At 37.0% G+C, this 21,396-nt stretch overlaps 1 protein-coding gene across 7 annotated transcripts in view; it reads right to left on the minus strand.

Annotated features, from left to right (window-relative positions):
• CASK (calcium/calmodulin dependent serine protein kinase) overlaps window positions 1-21,396 on the minus strand; it is a 210,025-nt gene that overhangs the window by 148,532 nt on the left and 40,097 nt on the right. For all 7 annotated transcript variants that reach the window (XM_027741886.2, XM_039380225.1, XM_027741879.2 and 4 more), the window contains exon 2: window positions 8,104-8,216. In XM_027741886.2, coding sequence (XP_027597687.1) covers window positions 8,104-8,216 — 113 coding nt within the window. The remainder of the gene's footprint in view (window positions 1-8,103; window positions 8,217-21,396) is intronic.

A 21,396-nucleotide genomic window follows, 5' to 3' on the forward strand; every position in this document is an offset into this window, starting at 1 on the left:
CACTAGACCAGGTAGCTCAGAGCCCCATCCAACCTGGCCTTGAATACTTCCAGGGATGAAGCATCCACAGCTTCTCTGGGCAACCTGTGCCAGTGCCTCTCATATGAAGTGAGAGAAAAGGTTACAGCACTGTTACTACAGGAGCACTTTTCAATCAACTATGATTACTTAAAAAAACACCAGGTCAACTGGGTACTCATTTATATAATAAAAATAACAGTTAAATTATCTATTATCTGCTGCATGAATTCTGTTTAGTGTTAATTACACAATTATTTCATTATTATATGCACTCTAAGAATTTCAAGATACAGCATTTTTTTAATTAACACTCTGTTATTCTTAGAATGAATAATTATTAAAATGACAGTAAAATACACTTGATATATCTGCATTTTGAAACCTACAAAGGGTACAATTTCTGTTTATAAAACTGAGAGATCTGTTGACTAAACTTGCTGCTTCCTCAAAAGCAGTTTCATGACAATTCTACATAAAGACCTGATCTGGCAATGAGCAACGAGTCCACAGTGGTTTCAGCCACTGAATACAATAGTCATTTTTACAGTGTTGGCACTACAGTGAAACCAAGAACAGATGAACAAAGCTATCAGAGCAGTGTGTAGCCAAGTAGTAAAGATTAAAAAAGAGGAAGAGGTGTGCTCCTGCAAAGCCATTGTGCATTCAGTGCTGTAGTAAATCCAGCAAAACCAGATACATATTAAAGGCAAGGGACTGAAGTCATACAGCAAACAAAGCTGTCCTTGTTTTGGAGACTGATTAGGGGGAATAAAGAACCAATTGCCTGCAACGCATAAAAACTTAACGATTTGCCTTCTATTTAAGCAACAGTGCATAAAAAATTAGGTAAATATTCTTATGTGCTTTAAAGTGGGTGTAATAAATTCACAAGCTACGCTTTCCCTGATGAAGATGGAAAAGGAAAGCATTACATCAACACTGCTGTGAATATGCTTCCATCAATATTTCCAGAAATTTTACGTTCTTGAAGTAAAATAGTAACATATAGTCCATCTTTGTAACTCTTTGCTTATGATCTGGATGAAAAGCCGTATTTCCCTACAGAACATCATATTTGCTTCCCTGGACCAATCAAATTTGTATGTGTGACTCCAAAAGAGGTCAAAACAACATTAACTTGACCAGTGACACTTAAGTATCCCGCTCCTGGAAGCCTGTAACTGGGCACATGCTAGAAAATGCTCAAAAAAATACATATATCCCTAATATATAATGCTGTATTTTACACTTAGAAAAAAAAATACATTATGTGAAGTGTTGCCCAAGACTGAATTCTTTATTTCCAGCCAGAAAAACATGTGCACCATTTCTGCCATGAACTGACTTCCAGTAGCAAGAAAAAAAGGAGTCCTGAAAAGGAACCCCTTGTTATGTTCTCATGCATTCCTGTGATTCATTTTCTCTATTCTATGGTTAACCTGCTTACACACCTACAAAAATGTCTTCCAGGAAAAAAAGCCTGGTTCCATCCCTTATGTTACATTTCTGTACAGAAGTATTTAATTCTAATGACACTTTGTTTATGAAAGCTATAGCAGAACTATAAAAGTTAGACACTTATGAAATTTGTACATACAAATGAGTAGAACTGAACTTATAACTGAACCAGCCTATGGCTTCTCCAGAAAAAGAAAAGAAGAAAAAACTCAAATCCTTCATTAAGTTAAACAAGCAAGCCCCTCAGAAAGGCTTAGGTAACATTCTCTGTACCAAAACAGGAACAGTTCTACCCCTGTGGGAAAGAAGTAGAACAAAGATAGGAACTACACATTCCCCAGAAAGGCAGATTCCTGAAATGACAAACATCCAAAGTGGCTTCTAGTATCAGTCTTCAAGTCCTGCTGATAGGCACAAACTCTACTACAGGTCCCTTCCATTGAGACCTGGACACTCTTTCAAAAAAATTTTCAAAAAAAGTGTTGTTATTTTTACATTTAATTTTGTATTACTACAGGTACATGGTTAATTCAAATGCTTCCTACCTTTTTACCCCTACCTGCTTTGTTGTTTGTACAGCACACATAGAAACTATAGCGGTATTTAAAACACCAGCAACACAAACTCCATGACAGGCAGCTACCTACATTTTAAACACTTTCTTTCCAAAATTCCCTATTTGTGCATTTTCTTACAAACAGACGTGTCACTAATACCATGTGATTTCTGCAAGTCTATAAAGAGATGCCTCAATCTCTTCAGTACCAAGATATACACACCCAATGAACCCTCAAGAAAGTTCCTGTAGAATAGTTACACCTGCAATATTACTATCACTAAATACTTTGATTGTGATTCCTCATAGGGTTAAAATGATAATAGAAGTAAAAGCAAAATCAAGCTGATGCAGCTTTTCATTTTCTGAAATAGCCTCACATTTTCTACCTTCAATGAAATAAAACCTATAATGGTGCCTTCTTCATAATTTCACTAGATCACAGGAAAGCTGGTGGAAAACGACCTCTGATGGACACTGGGCCCAGCCCAGACTCAAAGTGAGGTTCCTGCTAACACTGGGTCAGGACAGCTGTGCCTTCATCGAGCAAAGTCTTGAAAACCTTCAGGGACAGAGGTCCTATGACTTCTCTGGGATACCTGTACCTGCTGCACTACCCTCCCAGTGGACACGTTTTCCCTCATGTTCGACCTGAGACTTCCAAGCGACAATTCCTGGCCATCACTCTTTGTTCCGAGAGCTGTCACTCAAAGGCAGCTTGGCCCTGCCATTTCTGCAGTTCTTCAAGTAGTTGTAGACTTCATTATAATATCCTCTTAGCCTTCTCTTCACCAGACTGAACAATCCCAGCAATCTCAACCTCTCTTTGCCCATCATGTGCTGCAGGGTCCTTTATTATCCTGACAGTCCTTTGCTGGGACCTTTCCAATTCTTTAGCACCCCTCAAATTGTGAAGCCCCAGACTGGGTGCAGTAGCTCAGGTGTGGGCCCAATAATGCCACACAAATGGAAATCACTTCCCTTGATCTGTGAAATATGGTAGAACACAGAACTGACAACTACCAGAAATTCCAGATTAGTTGGTATTTCCAAATCAAAGGCAATGAGTCACTCACTCTTTCTTCAAATCCCGCCTATATATGGTATAGTATCATAAAATTTGATGACATATGATTTGTAGTATTTTTTACTTAAAAGAGATGAGCTCAACACTGACATCAGTTTTTTTGCTGAAACCCTTGAAAAAACAGGGAGGGATGTGCAGAATCTTACACACAGATACTTTTGTGAAAAATAACTTGTGATTCACCACAGTCTTCCAATATCAAAAGTTAAAGATACTGCGTCGTGCAGCTTTACTCAGAACTAAATAAAGCCTTTCAAAAGAACTGCCCTGGTAAAATGATTTTAAAAATGCAAGTCTAAATTAAGTAAATAATAAAAAAACCCTAAACCAACAAGGGTAAACTATGTAAGGAAATAACCAGAACAAGAGTAAGGTTTCAACTGGAAGAAAATCACCACAATCTGAAAATATGTTGGGATCTGTGAGCCCTTTGCAGAAAACAAACAAAAAACCCCAACAAAAACATGATGCCAACTTTCACATGTTCCCCCCGCAGTAAAATAATTTTGGAATTCTTCTCCTAAAGTGGATGATCCATAGCAATGCCAGTATTTATTCAATATTCTTGCCCCTTTCAGTGCCAGATGTAGGCCAAGAACTATATTCAAAACACTTCTCTATTGGCTACAATTTTGCTCATTGTCACAGAGAAAAGCATTTTGCAGATGATCTTTACAGCTTTCTTCCAGAAGAACCAGTTTGGGTTCTGAAGGAAACCCCAATCCTTCCTTATCAGCTTATCTATTCAGCTTCAGAGTGGCTTGGATGCATACAAACCTGTGTATCAACACATATATAAACCTAGTAAGTAAGGTGTAGCCTATTAGAAGGCTGTAGAAATCCTGGTAATCACTTTCTTTGTGAGGGCATTTCTATAGAAATGAACTACAAGTAAGTGAATCCAAAATATGTTGAATGAAATCTTGAAAAGCAACTTCAAAGAGACATGCACTGTAAGCACAAAGCACTGTCCTTTAAATTGTTTTAAAAAACACTCAGCAGGTTACAGGAAAGCAATCTGGCTTTAAGAAAAGTCAGACGAATAACGTGTATTGGCTTTTACTGTGTAGTAAAAAACTGATCACTGTTCTCTTCCTGAGAAATGGTGCTTGCACTTAGAGATATTTGGTGGGAGAGCAGCTAACTAAAAATCAGATATTCAAGCCACACAAAGAAAAATAAAAGAAAGAAAGAAAATGCATGGGATGCAAAGAGAGCAGCAGAGGAAACGGACAGTCAAACTAAATATGGTGTGAACTGTAACAAATTCAGAAAAAAGAACATGTTTTTTACCCTTTCCTATACCAAAAGTTCTGAGTATAACAACTAAGGGTTGTATTTGAAAATAAGTCTATTTACACTGATATATTTTTTAGACCTCAGTGAGTGTACTACTACTATCTTCTGAGAGCATCAAGTACTCTTCCACATGGATTCTCTAAAATGTACAAAATAAACCCTTTTATGTCTAAAGATTTTCAGCCTTCACCTTTTTCGTATCTCTGCGATATGAAAGCCAAGTGAACTGTAGTAGAATCTGTCAACATGGAAAATATCCACCATTAATCCAGTAGATCACGTGGCCACTTGAACAGTGACAAGGTGTCAATATACTTCATTAATATGGTTGAATTACAACACTGCAGAGATTGATGACACACAGTATGCAAGTCCATGAATACTAATACATAAATCCAATAGAATTTAGCCTAGATTAGATTTGCTAGCTGTCAGGCATCGTTACCTAGCATTAATTTTTCCCCCTATTATCAAACCACTGCAGAGATGCACACAGACATAAAAAGCACTCGAGATGTCCCTGCCTATACATGCTATGAGTATTGAGCAGCCTTATGGAAAGAAAGCTATGCCAGATAAAAGTCTGTCTTCTGAGCTGGTGGCTGCTCCATCATATACCACAAATGCTCACAACAGCATCAATTGATAAACACATTAGCCTAGGGAAGCTTTCAAGCTTGATTGTTTTTGTTGCTGTGGTAAAGCAGATACCATTACTGTAAGATATTAGTATATATTTTTTTTAAATTATTTGTTCAGACTAGCAAATAGTCCTTTAAAAACATATTTGGTACCCAAAGGGCTCACAAGTTAAAAGAATAAAAAATTTAGATCAAACCGAGTGTTAAATTAACTCTTTTTAAGCATGGTACTGTTATGCCTAAGTTTTCTTCCTACATAGAATTCAAACTGTACTGCCCCACAGATTACATGCAGACTGTTGCTACTAACACCACAGAATCATGTGGGTTGGAAAGACCCTCTGGAGGTCACCTAGTCCAAACTCCTGGTCCAAGCAGGTCAAAATAGACTTGGCAGCTCAGTGCCTCATGCAGTCCAGTACTGAGCATCTCTGAGGATGTTCTCCACACTCTCTCTGTGCAACCAGCATCAGATTTTTCTTTTCTTGTCTATAATTGGCTTTTTCTCATGTTGCAGCTTATCCATGTGCCCTCTTGTCTTTTCACTGTGTGCCTAGATGGAAGAGCTTGGCTCCATCTGCTCTATCCACTTCCATTAAGTAGCTGAAGACAGCACTAAATCTCGGCTTGCCTTCTCTTCTCAAGGCTGGACAAACCCAGTTCTCTCAGTCCACCTCTGCTGGACTCATGCCAGTGCATCACTGTTTTTCTTGTACTGGAGACACTGAGAGTGCACACAGTGCTCCAGGTACAGTCTCACAAGGGATGAACAGAGAGAACAGTCACTTCCTTTGGCTTGCTGGCTACACTTTTTCAGCGCTCTACCATGCAGTTGGTTGTCTTTGCCACTCCTGACAAACATAAAGATGAAGTTCTTACCCATAAACAGGTCATCCCACACAGGTACCTATGCAAAAGCACTCAAGGACAGAGACTTTTTAGATTTAATCATAAGCGTGGAGACACGATGGGCCCTTTACCTCTCAGCACTCTGATGTATGTGACATTAATGGAAGATGCTGACATCAGCTTCCTCACATACAGCATCCTGTGCTCACACTCCTGTGCCTCAGAGAAAGACAGGACGTGGAAAGTTGGACAAAGATAACTTTCAAGACCAAACTGGTCTTGCAGAAGGCAAAACTTCAAGGTAAAAAGTGTTTCCAAGGATTAATCTTACTGTTCCATTACAGCTCACACTTTAATACAATTTACAAATGCAGCTTCCTCCCAGGTAAGTTATCTAATATTTACTTTATACATCCTGGCTGCCCCCCAATGTTTAAGGAATGCCATACCAGAAATAAACAAACAGAAAAAAAAATCATTAAAATCCCCATAAACCTGGATAGAGGAGAGGTGCAAAAAAAAAAAAAAAAAAACAAACCCAAAAAACCAAATCAAACAAAAAGCACAAAGGAAAAATAAAATAAAGAGTACAGAAGATGGAAAGAGTTTGTGAAAAACAGGTTCAGATTCTTATGTAGATGTAAGAACTTGCTCCACATTCACTTACACATCTGCGTGTCTTTGTGTCTTAATATTACAAATCTAACACAGAACAACTCAAAACCTTTTAAAAAAATCCCAAAACTACAAGAAAATTCACAACAGCAATCCACAACCAAAACCACAAAACAAAACAACACTAAACCCAGAAAACGTTTATGATCTCTTAACTCAGTGACCTGCTACCTTGAATTGTAACTATAACAATATAACACAAGTGCAATTGAAAAACAACCAAAATTTCTCAATATCCTGCCAAGCCTTTTCTTTAGACCCAGACAGCTAATACAAACCCTCAATTATCCTTTTTTCAATCAATCTATTATTCCTGTTGGCTCCTATTTTCTTCCTGATGAGCCCCTACTTTTTTGTCTGCTACTTCTCCCTTTCAGAAATTCCTTCACGGCTTCAAAAGGTTGAATTTTACTCTTGGAGCAAGGAAGCAATACTCCACTAAAGGTAGAAATGTGTCCTAGCATCAGTAGTTAAAATGAGGCTCAGAAAAAGACTAGAATACTCACAGAACTTCTTAAAAAGATACCAAATCATTTCAGTGAAAATTCACTAGATCAAAATGCAGTGGTTGTGGTACAACCTGACAAAACCATAATGCAGCTAATCACAAGCTAAATATTATGGAAAACATGGTTTGTAGTCTGTTGGAGGTCTAGAAACAAGAAACTAGCAATGGCATTATCAGATTTAAATTATAATCTTCAGTAAAGTCTGAAGCAAGACCTGTGATTTACCTTGTAAACCAAACCAGTCATTAAGGCTTAAGACACTGCTTGTTGTAACTACCAGCAAGTCACTGACCCTTTTTGGCTGCTGAATTTGGGTTCACAAGGACTTAGTTGGCACAAGTGGAATTCCCCAAACATATTACTGTACAAAAGAATATGATCTCCAGCACACAGCTGCACACAGCAATTGTCATTCAGTTTACAATGCTCTTCTCCACGTGGTGTAAAAGAAGAACTTTATGCACACACAGGTTGCATACTCATACATTGTTTTACCCTGAAATAGGAAAGGTTAGAGTTACAACATTTTATTTACATTGTGGCACTTCTGCAGCATTGTTTTAAAATCATGACTATATAAAAACTTACTTTTTAAATATAATTTCACAAACTTTAATCACAAGTTTTCACCCATTTATAGCAAATTACTTGCTAAACCTAGATTAGTAAAAACAAAACTGTGTTCTTACTTTAATTCCTTTGTATGCTTTTTTTGACTCAGAACTATTTTTTGTATGAAATTCTCATTCTTAAAAGAAAAATCCAAACAAAAATAGAAATGGTTTAGACCTAATTATCTTTCTAATATTTGCTATCACCACAGAATAGTTGTAGGAACTACTAAAGATTAGAAATGCATGCCCTAAGTTACATTTGAGATACGAGACCTCATTTTAAAACTTCTACAAACTGTAAAGCAGAAAGGATCTTAAAGAGAGCAAACACAGAAAAGGCTGACAAATTGAAAACCCTGTCTGCTGGGAATTCACTTTAATTATTAGTTCTCACCTTCTGTGCTTAATCCAGGACTTGAAGTGAATTTTGCTACATCGACGATCTTCACAGCGAACTGTTGCCCTGTTTCCCTGTTGATGCATCTCCGCACGACGCTGAACGGACCCCTGGAACACACACCCAGAAAACAGGGATAAATAAATCATTCCCTTAGTTGTTGAGCTACAATTCTGTTATTTCTCAACAAAATTTCAACATTCAAGTGTAGTATTGGCACAGAATACACCCCTTGTCCTTGCTGCCCATTAAATGTAAAATAAATAGCTTTAACTACAGACCAGTGTAAAGAACACCAAAGGGGTTTTGTATTTGCATATATTAAAGACATTCTCCTGCCCTTCCACTTTAGAAAGGCTATGCTCTTAAAAACCTTATGTAATATACTGACATTATTATTAAATTTTAAAAGGATTTTATTTTGGTGCTTAATCCAACTAGGGGGAAAAAACAGAGGCGAGAAACACATTCCTGCTTTCAGTCCTGTTGAGTCATGCTGTGTGGGTTTATTTGTCTGTTTGTTTTACATAAACTAGGTTTATTTCAAGTTTATTTGACATCATTGGATATAAACAACCTGCATTACAGTACTTCCCAATTCCACAAAAGCTTATAATTTTCTCTCACCTATGGCACTTAGAGAATCCCCACAGAAGTTACAGATAAAGAGATTAAAATTAGTTCAGAGAGATGTTAGTATTGCATTCAACTAATAAAAAGCTAGTTGTTTTTTAAAAATTGAAATTACATTTGCCAAAACACGAGTTACAACAATGGCAACCCTTTAAAAACCCCATCACCAATATGTATTTTTTGAAGCAGCTTTTAGTAGATGTGTTCTAAGGTCTAGGTGCCTTGACTCAAAATACGGAATCTTTGTCCAGTGTTAACAACAAACAGTTCAACTGGATAATTACAGTAGGTCAAGCTTTTAAACATGAAAAAGTAATAGGTTATTAAAACAGAATAGGATTGTTTCATGACTGCACTAGCTGTGGCAAATCAATCCTTTTTAACTGCTGCTTATTTAATGACTGACACGTGAGTTCTAAAGAAATCTATTCCAAAGTCTTTTCAGAAAGACGTGAGGGAAGATCTGAGGATTGAAAGAAGTTTGTTCAGAAGTTCATCTATTGAGTGAACATTCACCTGCTGAGTGAAATAACAAATGCTGTAATACAGCTGAAAAGACAAATTCTTCCATTCAAACAGTGAACTGGAAGTTAGTGGACACATTTCTGAGCAATGAGATTTCAAAGCAACACAATTCTCAAAATAAAAGGTACCCTGAGGAGGCAGAAGTGTCCCTCGGAGGGCACTTACAAACCTTTATAACTGGCTTTTGGTATTCCTTTACATACCAGATGATTCAAAGTGTGTAATTCATCACACAACCAAACCTGTACTCACATAGCTAAAATCCAGTTTTTGCACTCTTTCAACAACATACTTGCGGGTATTTCTTGAAATAGGATCATTTCTGACACAGAAGATTAATATCAAAACTAGTCAATGTATCCCAATGTAAATATTCACAACCGAGGAAAATATTTATTAGCCAACTATTTATATGTGAAGTATGTTGATGTACTCAGACAGAACTAACTATACAAATGTTTTTTTCTTTCTCCTTTCCTTGCTCCAAACACACAATAAAATCCCCCATACTGACGGTTTTCTTTTCTGAATCCACCCCCACGATTATTCAGTATCTGGTCATTTACCAAGAGGTTACCACAGATATTTTTAAAAAGATGTTCAATTAAGCCTCTAATACATAGAAATCCACTTTCATCATTAAATGAAAATGGCTCAATTGGCTTCATTTGGCATTGGATGGATACAGCCATTGATTTAGAATCCACCCCCCTCCACATTTCACAAAGTAATCTTCTATGGAAAAGTTACACTTTATATAGATCTGTGTCACCTTCTTATCCCAAGTTTCTCCTTACACTTTTAGCATCTGTCAAAGTAAAATGGCTTTAAAATAGTATAAATACATTTAAATTATGGTAATTTAAAACATTGCAAAACCTAAATCACAGCTTTCAAATAACTTTGGCAACAGTTGTTTTAATTTATAATTGCTATAAATTATGAGAAGCTAAATGTACTTAATTAAAATGATCCTTTTTTTTCCCATTCTCATTCCCCCCCCCCCCACAAAGCCTTTCTGGAGACATTAAATAATGCGTTTAATGTATTCTGATACAGACTGGGAGACCACTAGAGTATAGAGATGCCTGACAAGACCATATCCTTATTTGTAGGTAGATCCCTGATTCCTGTTCATTCACACAAACTCTATGAATATAAGTATTTCTTGCTGTTGCCTGAGCTACTTTTAGATTTCCTGGTTTTGCCAAGTCTGGGCTGGAGAGCTTGGCCAGCCACCAGAGTGTGTGTACATGCTTTGAGCAGAGAAGGAGAGAGAGCTGGAGGAATCACAAATCCAAAATGAGCCTACAAACTACAACTCCAAAGGATCAGATCTGTGTTCACCCCAACTTTCTCTCTTGCAACCACACCTTGATTTCCCTTTTCATTATCTATTAACATTTGTAGAACCCTGACTTCAATGATTTGCTTCTTGCACATTTAGTCTGGGACAAAAAAAAGGTGTTTTATTCTAGTTCTGTAACAGAGAGGGCAGAGAGACATCCCTGTAGTCTCAGCTTTTATGGCCATATTGAAACTTCACTGTGGTTTTAACTTCTCTACTTAGAATGAGGAATGTCAAAGACTTAAGTAAGTGAATGGTGCCACAAAGCACAGAAAACAAGAACTGAGGTTTGAACTAGATGATCTTTAAGGTCCCTTCCAAACCAAACCATTCTGTGATTCTATGAATTCAGTGATGCCCACAATTAATGTATTCTATTCAAACACCACCCCAATTTAGAGTTTCACATAGAAAAGTTTTTAAACACAACCTGAACATTCAGCTATTTACAAACCTCATATTTATGACTTTTTCAAAACTCTCTCATACTCAAGCTACAGACAGCCTCAAAATAGTGTGAGTTACACAATAGAATGTGTACAAAGATGAATACAATCCATGATGATGGCAGCACAATAAAAGCCTGAATTTTCCAATTTTAGGTAATTTTAAAACACTCATAAGAGGTGCCTTCATCAATTAAGCAGACACCACCACTTCCACGTGCCAAGTAACACAAAGGAACTTTTAAATAAATTACAGTTGCAGTTAACTTTCTGACTTGTTCCTCAGCTGCAACGGCACACAACAAGTTTACAAATTAAGTCATAATAGCCCACGGTGATGCCGTATAACCTGAGTCAGAAAACAAAACTCCGTGTGCTTCCTAACACAGTAGTTTCAAACCTTATTTGGAAGTAACAAAAATCTTTCAGGTCACCCTCAGTCTCAGCACTGAAATCACACTCTTTCCAGTGAGGAAAGGGACTACAATAGTTCATGTCTCAGATGAGACAAGGAGCTGTTCAACAGTTGTGACTGTAATGGGGAAATGTGTATCACATCCTCACTAAATGACAGTTTCTAAAGCTCATTTTACCAACCCTGCAGCTCAGATTCTACAGATCTAAAGCACAAAGGTGACACAGATTGGCGAAGGAACAACTGTAACCCCAGACACATATCATCAAAGCTGTTACAGATTGGTAAGACTACTTATTTATTTATTGAAACAGAGAAACTGAGTTGTTGTGTAATAAGACTTCATCTTCTAAGTCATACAAACTGTAATTATAATGTCATGCGCTTTATATTTCATTTCTCTCTGTGCTACCCTTAACAGACATACCTGCTGACATACATGGAACCATGTATGAAACCAACAAACATGAAACCAAATATTTGGTTTCAGATCCATCCTCCCCCGACTACGTGCTTGCAAAATCTTTCTCTGCAGTCAACATGCACGCCACAGACTACAGTAACTCAAACTATGAGGCTCATTAAAAGACATAAGTAGTAAGGACAGATGATTTTTTTCACTGATATTTTGTCAACATTGGCAGCAGCACATTCCAACATCTGGAACACTGGGAGCTTCACCTGCAATATATGCCAAAAAACAAAATGTATTTTCTTAAATTGAAGCTGGGATGCATGATGGATTTTGCTGTCTACTGCAGATGGAAATCAAAGTGTTACAATACATTATTGATGAGGTTCACAAGCACATGTAGGCCATAAAAAGCGGATAGGAATGCTGAAGAGGAGTCTCATAACCAATTTTTTTCATGCTTCCAAAATTTTGAGTAAGCAGGGCAGGGCCTGATGTAACCTTAACCCTTGTGAAACTATTTTCTGGTGATACCTTCCCTGACTAGCACAGAACAGTTAATCACAGCTAGACACAAATTTGAAGAAAATCAATTATTAATTACTTTATCCTTCAGGAGTACAACACTTGAATTAGAATAAAATCCCAACAATATGAGACCACCAAAGCCTTTTTTATCATCTCCTTCACTTTAAATTATTTTAGTTAGTTTATGTTATTGGTACTTCAGGGACATAGATTACAAACCAATATGTTGCAAACTATCCTTTTATACTAAAATCTTCTTGGTTTATCTGACTGTTTTGCTTCTTTTCTCCTTTCCTCCAATCCCTGTTGCTGTGCAAGAATGTGTGGTTGTGATTCAAATATACCTTGTTGATTCTTAACAAGCACAAACACTTGGAACTGTTCCCTTCCCATGTCCCTCAATGAACAGAGTTGACCTGTGGGAATGAACTTCCTATAAAGACACTTTCTGAACCCTTATGCTTCTGAGCCATAAAACTTGAGATTTGAGGTCATTTACATATCAGATCACCAAGAATTTGCTCAACATCCCAAATGAATCTCAATTTTTATGAAGTGAGGAACTGGATACAAAACAATGCATTTTGGCTCTCTAATTCAGTTTCATTAATTTAAATTAAAAAAAAAAGGTAAGAAACAAAAGTTAAACATTTTGCCAGAAAAAAAAAACCCAAAATGGCAAACAACATCTCTTCCAATGAACAGTGCTCCTTTAAAAATGAGCTTCCATTTGAAAGTAAGAGGACCTAGATTCCTTTTCCTTCTTTAACAGGGTTTAACTATTAAGAACTTGAAACATGCAACAAAGGTCTTAAATGGAAGATGTTTCCTTAAGGGGGCTATGTCAGTTTGTTGCAATAACATATATGCATACTACAGATGTGAAGACACATATACCCAGATTTTTTTTTTTATTTTTATTTAAGGGTTATGCATTTGCTTACCTAAGCAGCAGACAACAGTGCTTTGTGCTAATGTGGTTAATACTTTCAAAACAACTGTATTCAAATTGATGGAAATTACTGGAAAGAAAGTAATTTGCAACCACATTTTAAAGAGATAGATCTCTTTCCCTCTTCATTCATCCACATAATTTATAATACATACTTGTTGTCTAAGTTTGCCTTTAATTGAAGTGAACCTCTTTTGAAAATTAAGTATTCCCAAAATTAATTAAACCTCCAATTAGCACTATATCAGCTCATTTGTACATGGAACTGCAGCTTAAGATAGTGACAGAACCTTTCTGTAAACTAGCACTTTGGATTAGAGGGCACTCACATTTAAAAAGCCAGTACTGGCAATGTTGGGTAGACTTTTTTTGGTTTATTCTCAAAGGCAAATTTAAAATAATGCATTATGATGACTGTGGCACAGAAGAACATTTGGGCTGAAGATCTGATACTTCTTTAGAAAATTCTATATCCCAGGACAAGCCGCAAAACTGAGTTCCCAGGCAGCAATATTTCTACCACGAGTACTTTTCAACAGCTCACATCTTTGAAACCAAGTCTGTGTTTTAACTCAGCTTTAGGATGAAACCTACAAAGAACAAAGCACAAGACAGCAGCTCATTGGATCTCACCCCAATATGAATACATACTTTCTAATATCAATCCAACATAAAAAGAAAGAATATAGACCATTGAATCTTAACCGTTTCTTTTTGTCCACAAGAAAACTACAGAAAGAGTAGCCACTCCAGTGCCTGTGAAGTGGCAACACTCCCCAAGAAAACCTTAGGTTATGCTTAGAATTCATGTTGCAAACTGAAAAAAAAAAAATTACTTCATAGGTTTGCTTACATGGTTTTGTCACTATAAAAGTAAATACAGACAGAAAGAGATTTCTGCTATCCTGTCTTTCCTATCTCCAAGCTGCAAGGAGGATAAGCCATCCTTAACTAATCTGTACAAACAGAAATGGTAGGCTTGTGGCCTGATTTTTCTTCTTATCAAGTAAAAAAGTAAGAATGATTTTATCAGTCATTCTATATATCTGTCAAATCTCTTTGGCATACATACACTATAAACAGATGTTGATATGTAAAAATATCTTTAATGTACCTATAGTTTGTAAACAACTCTTCTTTTACACTGACTGGTTGGGATGCTGAGGGGATGGAAAAGGAAGAACATTAAGATAAGATGTTCACTAAATTTGCTATTCTATTACTATGAAGTAAATATTTCAGCACCAGTCACGAACACCATTCTTCACATGCAAGTGATTTAGAAAATATTTTTATGTTCACATATAGAACAACAATCCTTCATTTCCTGAATTCCATAATTATCTGTTAACATTGACCTTATACTTGTAAATTTTCCCATTTTATTCACAGACTCATAGAAGAGCCTCAGCTGGAGGGTACCTCTGAAGGAATGTGCTTAACAAATTTTATCAGAACATCTACTACTGTGTTAATTTTTTTAATAAGAAAACAGAAGAAACTACCTCACTGTCTGAAAACAACCATTTGCAAATAATCTCAGCACACAGACAGGAAAACTCTGTTTTCAATAATTATTGTAGTAATAGGTTCATGGTCTTAAAAGAATTGGTCTTAAAAGCTGCAGCCACAGCAGGTACAATAAGAGTAACTTTACTTTGTCAAGACCTACTGGAATAAGATCCAACATTACCTGCCAGGTGGCTTTCCAAGGGCCACACTGCCACAGGAAGGGCCATGTGACACACACACAAGATCACAGCACATCATTTCAAGTTCGTGTTTGGATGACACTGAAGCAGAAGCAATAGCTATTGACACAGAACGGCTCCTCCAGGAGACTGTCCTCTGATCTCCCTTGGTTTTGTATTTTTCAACTCTTTAAAGGTCACTTCCTAGAGAATGGTCGAGACCTCAAGGACAAGTAACTCCTAGATACACCTCTTAAGGAGTTCAGGCTCTTGGCTCTACTGATTCCTTTTTTAACTCATTTCTTCCTTGATAATGTGTTTCCAACGATTCACTACTAATTTGCTTTTGCTGCTTTTGGACACTATTTTCACCTTCCTAAATCAGCACATAGGTCAAAATGCTGCAATAGCAGCATCAGTCTTCAAGAAAGTGACTGATTATTTGTGCAGGTTCCAGACAAATGAAAGAAGGAGCAAAAAAATAATTTTTAGGCATGTATGTACGAAGCATACATGGGTAAGTTGTGAGACATTCCCCTAAATGAGAGACAAACAATTCTAAGCATCTCAGAAAATGGTACTTTCTCAACAACACTTTCTGGAACAGTTTTTTAACTGCTGGTGAGAAAGAAGAACAAAAATTGGTTCATTAAGCTAAAGCATCCTGCCCCCTCAGCAGTAAAAAACTCAGGAAACTGATTACAAATATAACTCTTTCCTGTCCCTCTGGTTCACCTTGAGGGACATGAGAATCTACATCTCATGCAAGAAGTGATTTTGGGCAGGTGCAGATTGGTCATCAAAGCACAGATACTATTTCTTGAACTAGGGAGGGGAGAAATAAGGAGAAATAAATTCCCACTGTAAGTACTGGAATAAAAGCATGGAATCAAAATCCCCCAAATTTTATTTTTATGTTCAAACATTCTGTAATACTTCACAGAAAGAACCCCACCCCAGCAGCTGTATCAAAAGCATCAGTTCAAGAGTGTTCAAAAAAACTGATGCCATTCTCTTAACAGACTCCTTTAACAACTGACCAAATCTTTTGCCTGTTTCCCTTCTTTGTGAAGAAAGACCTAGTGCTCAAGATCAGGAGGTAGTGAAGGGAATCTGGAAAAAAAATTATAAAACTACTTTAAGTATGAAATCATTCAACAGTGAGAAGGAACACAGCAAGAATGAACAAATGTATTTAAAAAAGCACTTCTATCACAGTGACAAAGAGGAATATATTAAAAATAATAGCTCTGCCGCCAAAAGAAAAGAGAGAGGTTGTAGAGCATCTTCAGGCTCATCAGCTACAGATGATGATCATTACTTTTCTCTTTTACTATTCACAGAACTTTTTTTATCCTATTCATGTACTAACATAGCCTTGTTCCACTGCAGGCTGTGGCTTCATGGCATTTTTTACATGAGAGTACAGGCAACTCCCCGAGCTACTGTGCTGTCCTTGGGCAAGTCAAAGGAGAAACAAAAACTACCCAAAACACTTAAGATAAACCAACTCTCCCTTTTTTTTTCCCCTTAGTGTTACATCCAGAGCAGGTGCTTGGTTTGGTTTAAAGCATAGCTACACCAAGAGCAGTGTCCAGACAGTCAAACCCAGGAACAACCTGTCAGGAAATGGGGTGCCTCAGCAGTGCTGCTGCTAAAACCAAACCTTGTCTGAGGACACAATGACTTCTCATATGGTCCTACAGCCACCTGTGGGACCTGCACTAATACATCACACCTGAACTCATGCAACGAGGCAAAGGAACTCATCTAACCGAGGAAGTCTTAGGTAAATCCACACACAGCTGGCTCATGGCTCCAACTGTGCATTTGCCATGCAACTACAAGTGCTTTCAATAACACAAAGCACACAGAGCAAGCTGAGAAAGAATGGGAATATGTCAGCCACCACTGCTGCCAAAAACTCCTTCATGAGATTACACCCTCAGGTGAAGGTTGATGCATTAACCGCTCCCTACGTCATCTCTCCCTCCTGCATTGTGGTTCTACTTTAAATTTCCACTTTAAGCTTATTAATGTCCACTTTATATCTATCAGTCCTGCTAACAAAGCTGAGCTCACACACTATTCCCTCTACTCTCTCTCACTCACAGATTTAGCCAAGCCTAACAAAATGCAATTATTTTTTTCTTTTTATGATGGGCTCTCTCATTTCAGAATCTCTTTTCCTGCATCAGTTCCAGTTTTAATTTTTCTTAACAAAAGCAACCAGAAGTGTGAGTAGAACTCCAGATGAGGTCTTAGTAAAAGTCTGCACAATGTTAATAATTCTTTCTTCTCTGCTGGAAATACTGTACCTGGTACAATCCTGTACTTGCCTTCTCCACATGCACATCATAGAGCCCCTACTATAGCTGCATTCTTCTGCTCACTTGTTCCAACCAACTTGCCTTAGTCTACTCCAAAGGTTGTTACTAGTTTTTCCATTCTCAAGTGGTGGATTTTTTTTAGAAGTTCATAATTTCCACTACTAAAGTCCTTTTTGGATGATATCCAGGTCCTCCTCTGCGTTATCTTCAAATGATGCACCAAAAAAAACCCAACAGCTTAACCAGTGCAGTTCAATTTAGCACTTTTATTTTATTTTAAAATAACCTGACAGACAACTAATCCAAAACTGGCCAATGTCAAACCTTCATTTTTTCACTACTTCCTCTCTGAATGCCCCATTTTAATTTCTTCTTTAGTCAATATGGAATACTTACATTTATCATCTTGTTATCTTTTTGCTTGTTTTAAAGAAACAAGCAACCCAAACAAGAGAGTAGTCAGAGGGAAGCACTGGAAGACCTGACTCATAGAAGGGGTTTTCTCATTGCTTGAAACACACTACCACTAATTCAACTGCCCCAGCACTACTGCCTTACAAAACTCAGAAGCTTCCTACAGGTTCATGACAATGCAGAAAGGTACATTTTACTTGCATTGGCCACTACAGAAATAGAGAAGAAACTTAACATTTTTAATGGAAATAACATCATTTAAATATTGCTATTATGTCTGTGGTAATATACGACAGTTCCTCAAAATTGGAAATGTATCATCTTTATACTGTAATAGATGCAAGAGGTTCCCCATATCTGACTGACAACAGAACTCCCATTAATTTGCTGCCACTATAGTTCCACTACAGTAGTTAAGTCTCAAACTTGAAAGAGAGCAAACACACACATATACCAGAAATAGATACCTCCCACAAAGCCAATACCGGAATCTGAACTGGTTATCAATTCAATCAAAACCATGTCCTGTATAGCTCAATATTTAATTTTTGCTTTAAAAAAAATAAACAGAAAAACAACTCAGTTCAGTTTGGGTGTCACTTACAATCATTGCCTCGAGGATATTTCTGTGTGCATGCTCTTTGGAACCAATAAACAGAAGTTCCCGAGGCAAAGAGAGAGACCAAATTTCCACGTGAGAAAGTTCTCCAGTGCAGCACCGATCATTAAAGTTAAATTATCCAAAGAATCTTGATCCAGACAGCTTCCTGTACTTCTTACGGGAGTGTGGCCTCTGAACTGCCCGACTTTATTGTGTTACGAAAATGAAAAGTATCCTGAAAAGAAAGTCTGTCCTCCTGTTTCCAAAGTATGCAGATTAGTTTAACTTTTATAAGTTGTCATCAAAACAATTTATGAAATGAAGAAGAACATAAATACTTGAGGGTTTTTTTAAAGGTGTTGGAGGACTTCCAATATTTCAGAAATTGAATTTATGACCCACATCATCAGCCTTTAGGGTCATTGATAACACTTTAAATTACAAAAGGATTATGGGACTTATTAAGAACATTCAGCTGAATATGGATAAAAAGTTTCTGGTTATGATATTTATAGAAGGTTGTTGAATTCACTTTCCAGGGCAGAAATGAATGAATTCTGACCTCTTAGAACCTGAAGCTTTCAACAATGTACTGAAATGAAAAATCTATCACAGGCAAGAAAATTTAGTTTCTCTTCTATCTGTATCTGTTAGGTTTCTGAACAGTATTTTCTTGTATTTTTATATGTTTAATGCATATGAACGACTGATCAAAGTCAGGTTATATTTTTTTTTCTACGTTTTTAAGTACAGATTGCATCTCAACAGTCTAGATATCTCTATGAAAGGAATATTAGTCTTTATCATTTGTACTAGTTCAGCCTTTCTCTACACTTGAAACAAGTTAATTTTTTGTAGTTTATTTAGAAATATCATCTCTCTTGCTAATTTCAAAAATTAAACTAAAACTATTCTGCAGTTCCACAGTTCTTGGAAAAAGCTAATGCAGCTACCAGAAAAGCCTTTAAAACTAAAAAGAACTATTCACCTATCTGGAAAGTATATATCTGGACAGTTCTATAACTACAGTAGGAAAATTACTCACTGTTTTATGTAAAAGTAACAAATACCCTCCAAGTATTTAAACCAGCTTCCTATAAAACAACTGTTCAAGAATTTTAAACTCAGTTCTTCTCTTCAAGTGTTAATGTAAAGTTTAAGGTCTCTCCTTCACAAGATCTTGTCTTTAAAAAGACTCAACCATATAAAATATATCATATTAATGGCAGGACAATTATATATGAACTATAACCTCCTACATGACAATTATTAATGCACATGCAGCATAATGATCATTTCACAATTTCTCTATTGAAATAAACCACAATGTTTTCTAAAGGATAACCATTTAATTGAACTGTTAATAACATGAAACTAAATGTAAAGCTTTTACTTAAAAGCCATATATATTATTTTTCCTGGGTTTTTTTTCATTACAAAAGGAAAAGCTGCCTGGATCCATTTCCCAGTGAGCTCCAAGACACAGTTTGTGTACTGAAGTTTGTGCCAGTACCACTGTGAGGATGGCACAGGGGTGCCAACAACCTGCCAGGAGAGGACAAGGGGTTTAGTACTGCTTTTTAAAAAAGATCAAACAACAAATTACTCCTGGAAAATGAAATTAGCAGGACTCAAAGCATTACCTGTGTACGACCACATAAGGTGCAAACACTGAAAGATCCCACACTCCTGCAAGTGATGATCTGACCTTTGGGACATCGACGAAAATAGGAAGCTGAATCCATGGCCCAGGTCAGGAACAGCATCTGACATTTCACCAGTTTCCAGCTGCCCTTTATTTATTTTCTTCAAGGCCTGACCAGTGAAATAAGGCAGCCAAACAACACCTTGGGTCCCAGAGTAGATTTCAGTTTGTTTCCTTACATATTCTCACACCAACCAGCAAAAAGTGGAAGTATTCTTTCAGTCACATCAGGTCAAATTCAAATCAAACTAAAAGTGATTTCACCTGAAGTGGTAAATGCTGCAGTTCCTCATTTGGACCATGGAATCGAATTCCTCTCCTAAATTACTGTCTCAAAGCACCAAACCACCTGTGCACTTATGTCTTTAAAATAAAATAAAAAAAATAAATATCCAGTGACAGTGGCAGAAGTCCTAAAGAAGAATTAGGAGACTGTTCAATAAAGAAACTTGCTGCTGCATATTTAAGTCGTTCCCAAGTGTAGCTCGTTTGGCTGCCACAAGCAGCTGGTGGCAGCTGGTGCTGCTGCTGTCCCTAGAAAGGAGCCCAGCAGGAGAAACACAGCTTCCAGCTTTATTCTAGGCTATACACACCTGAATAAGCACAGCTCCACACAAACTTCCCTGGCAATACAAAGGCAACAATAGAGAATTCATTTACTCCTCTGGTTTGAATGATGGCACGTTCTCACAGCTATGAAGAATCCCAAGTATTCAAACAATAAGGTTACAAATTTGAACAAAACTAGGATTTAAAACTGCTAATTGCTTTTGGACTAAATGTATGTACACGTGTTGTGAAACTCTACCATAGCACCCTCCTGCTTTATGATAGAAATTTCATTGTAAATTCAAGTCTAACCATATTTTTAGATGAATTGAAGGCTATACAAAATAGAACCAGAAGTTAACTGCTAACAAAGGCAACATGTACGAAAAAAGTGAATGAGGAGAAAGGAACTGGCAGTTGAAGATGGGGAAGAGGGAAATGGGAAGAAATCAAATTATCATACTATTTTTTCTTTATTATGCTTCCTTAGTCAAAACAATTTACAGACAGAGAAAATGAGAAAGACAAGTACTACAGCCTGCAGAGAATACAGAATACTGCTCAACCACAGAATGCAACTGCCTGTTGACAGGGTTTTCAAACAGCTGTACAACACTACTTGTAAAGATATAAAAATATAAATACCCAACACCCAATCCTTTGGGTGAAACATCTACAAGTGAAAACCAAAACCCAGCCAAAACCAACCTCTAATGCAAGCTTATGGTGGTATTTATTCCC

Source organism: Pipra filicauda, unplaced genomic scaffold, assembly GCF_003945595.2.
Source record: "Pipra filicauda isolate LSUMZ 115617 unplaced genomic scaffold, ASM394559v2 scaffold18_size4552066_pilon, whole genome shotgun sequence".
Classification (NCBI taxonomy): Eukaryota; Metazoa; Chordata; class Aves; order Passeriformes; family Pipridae; genus Pipra; species Pipra filicauda.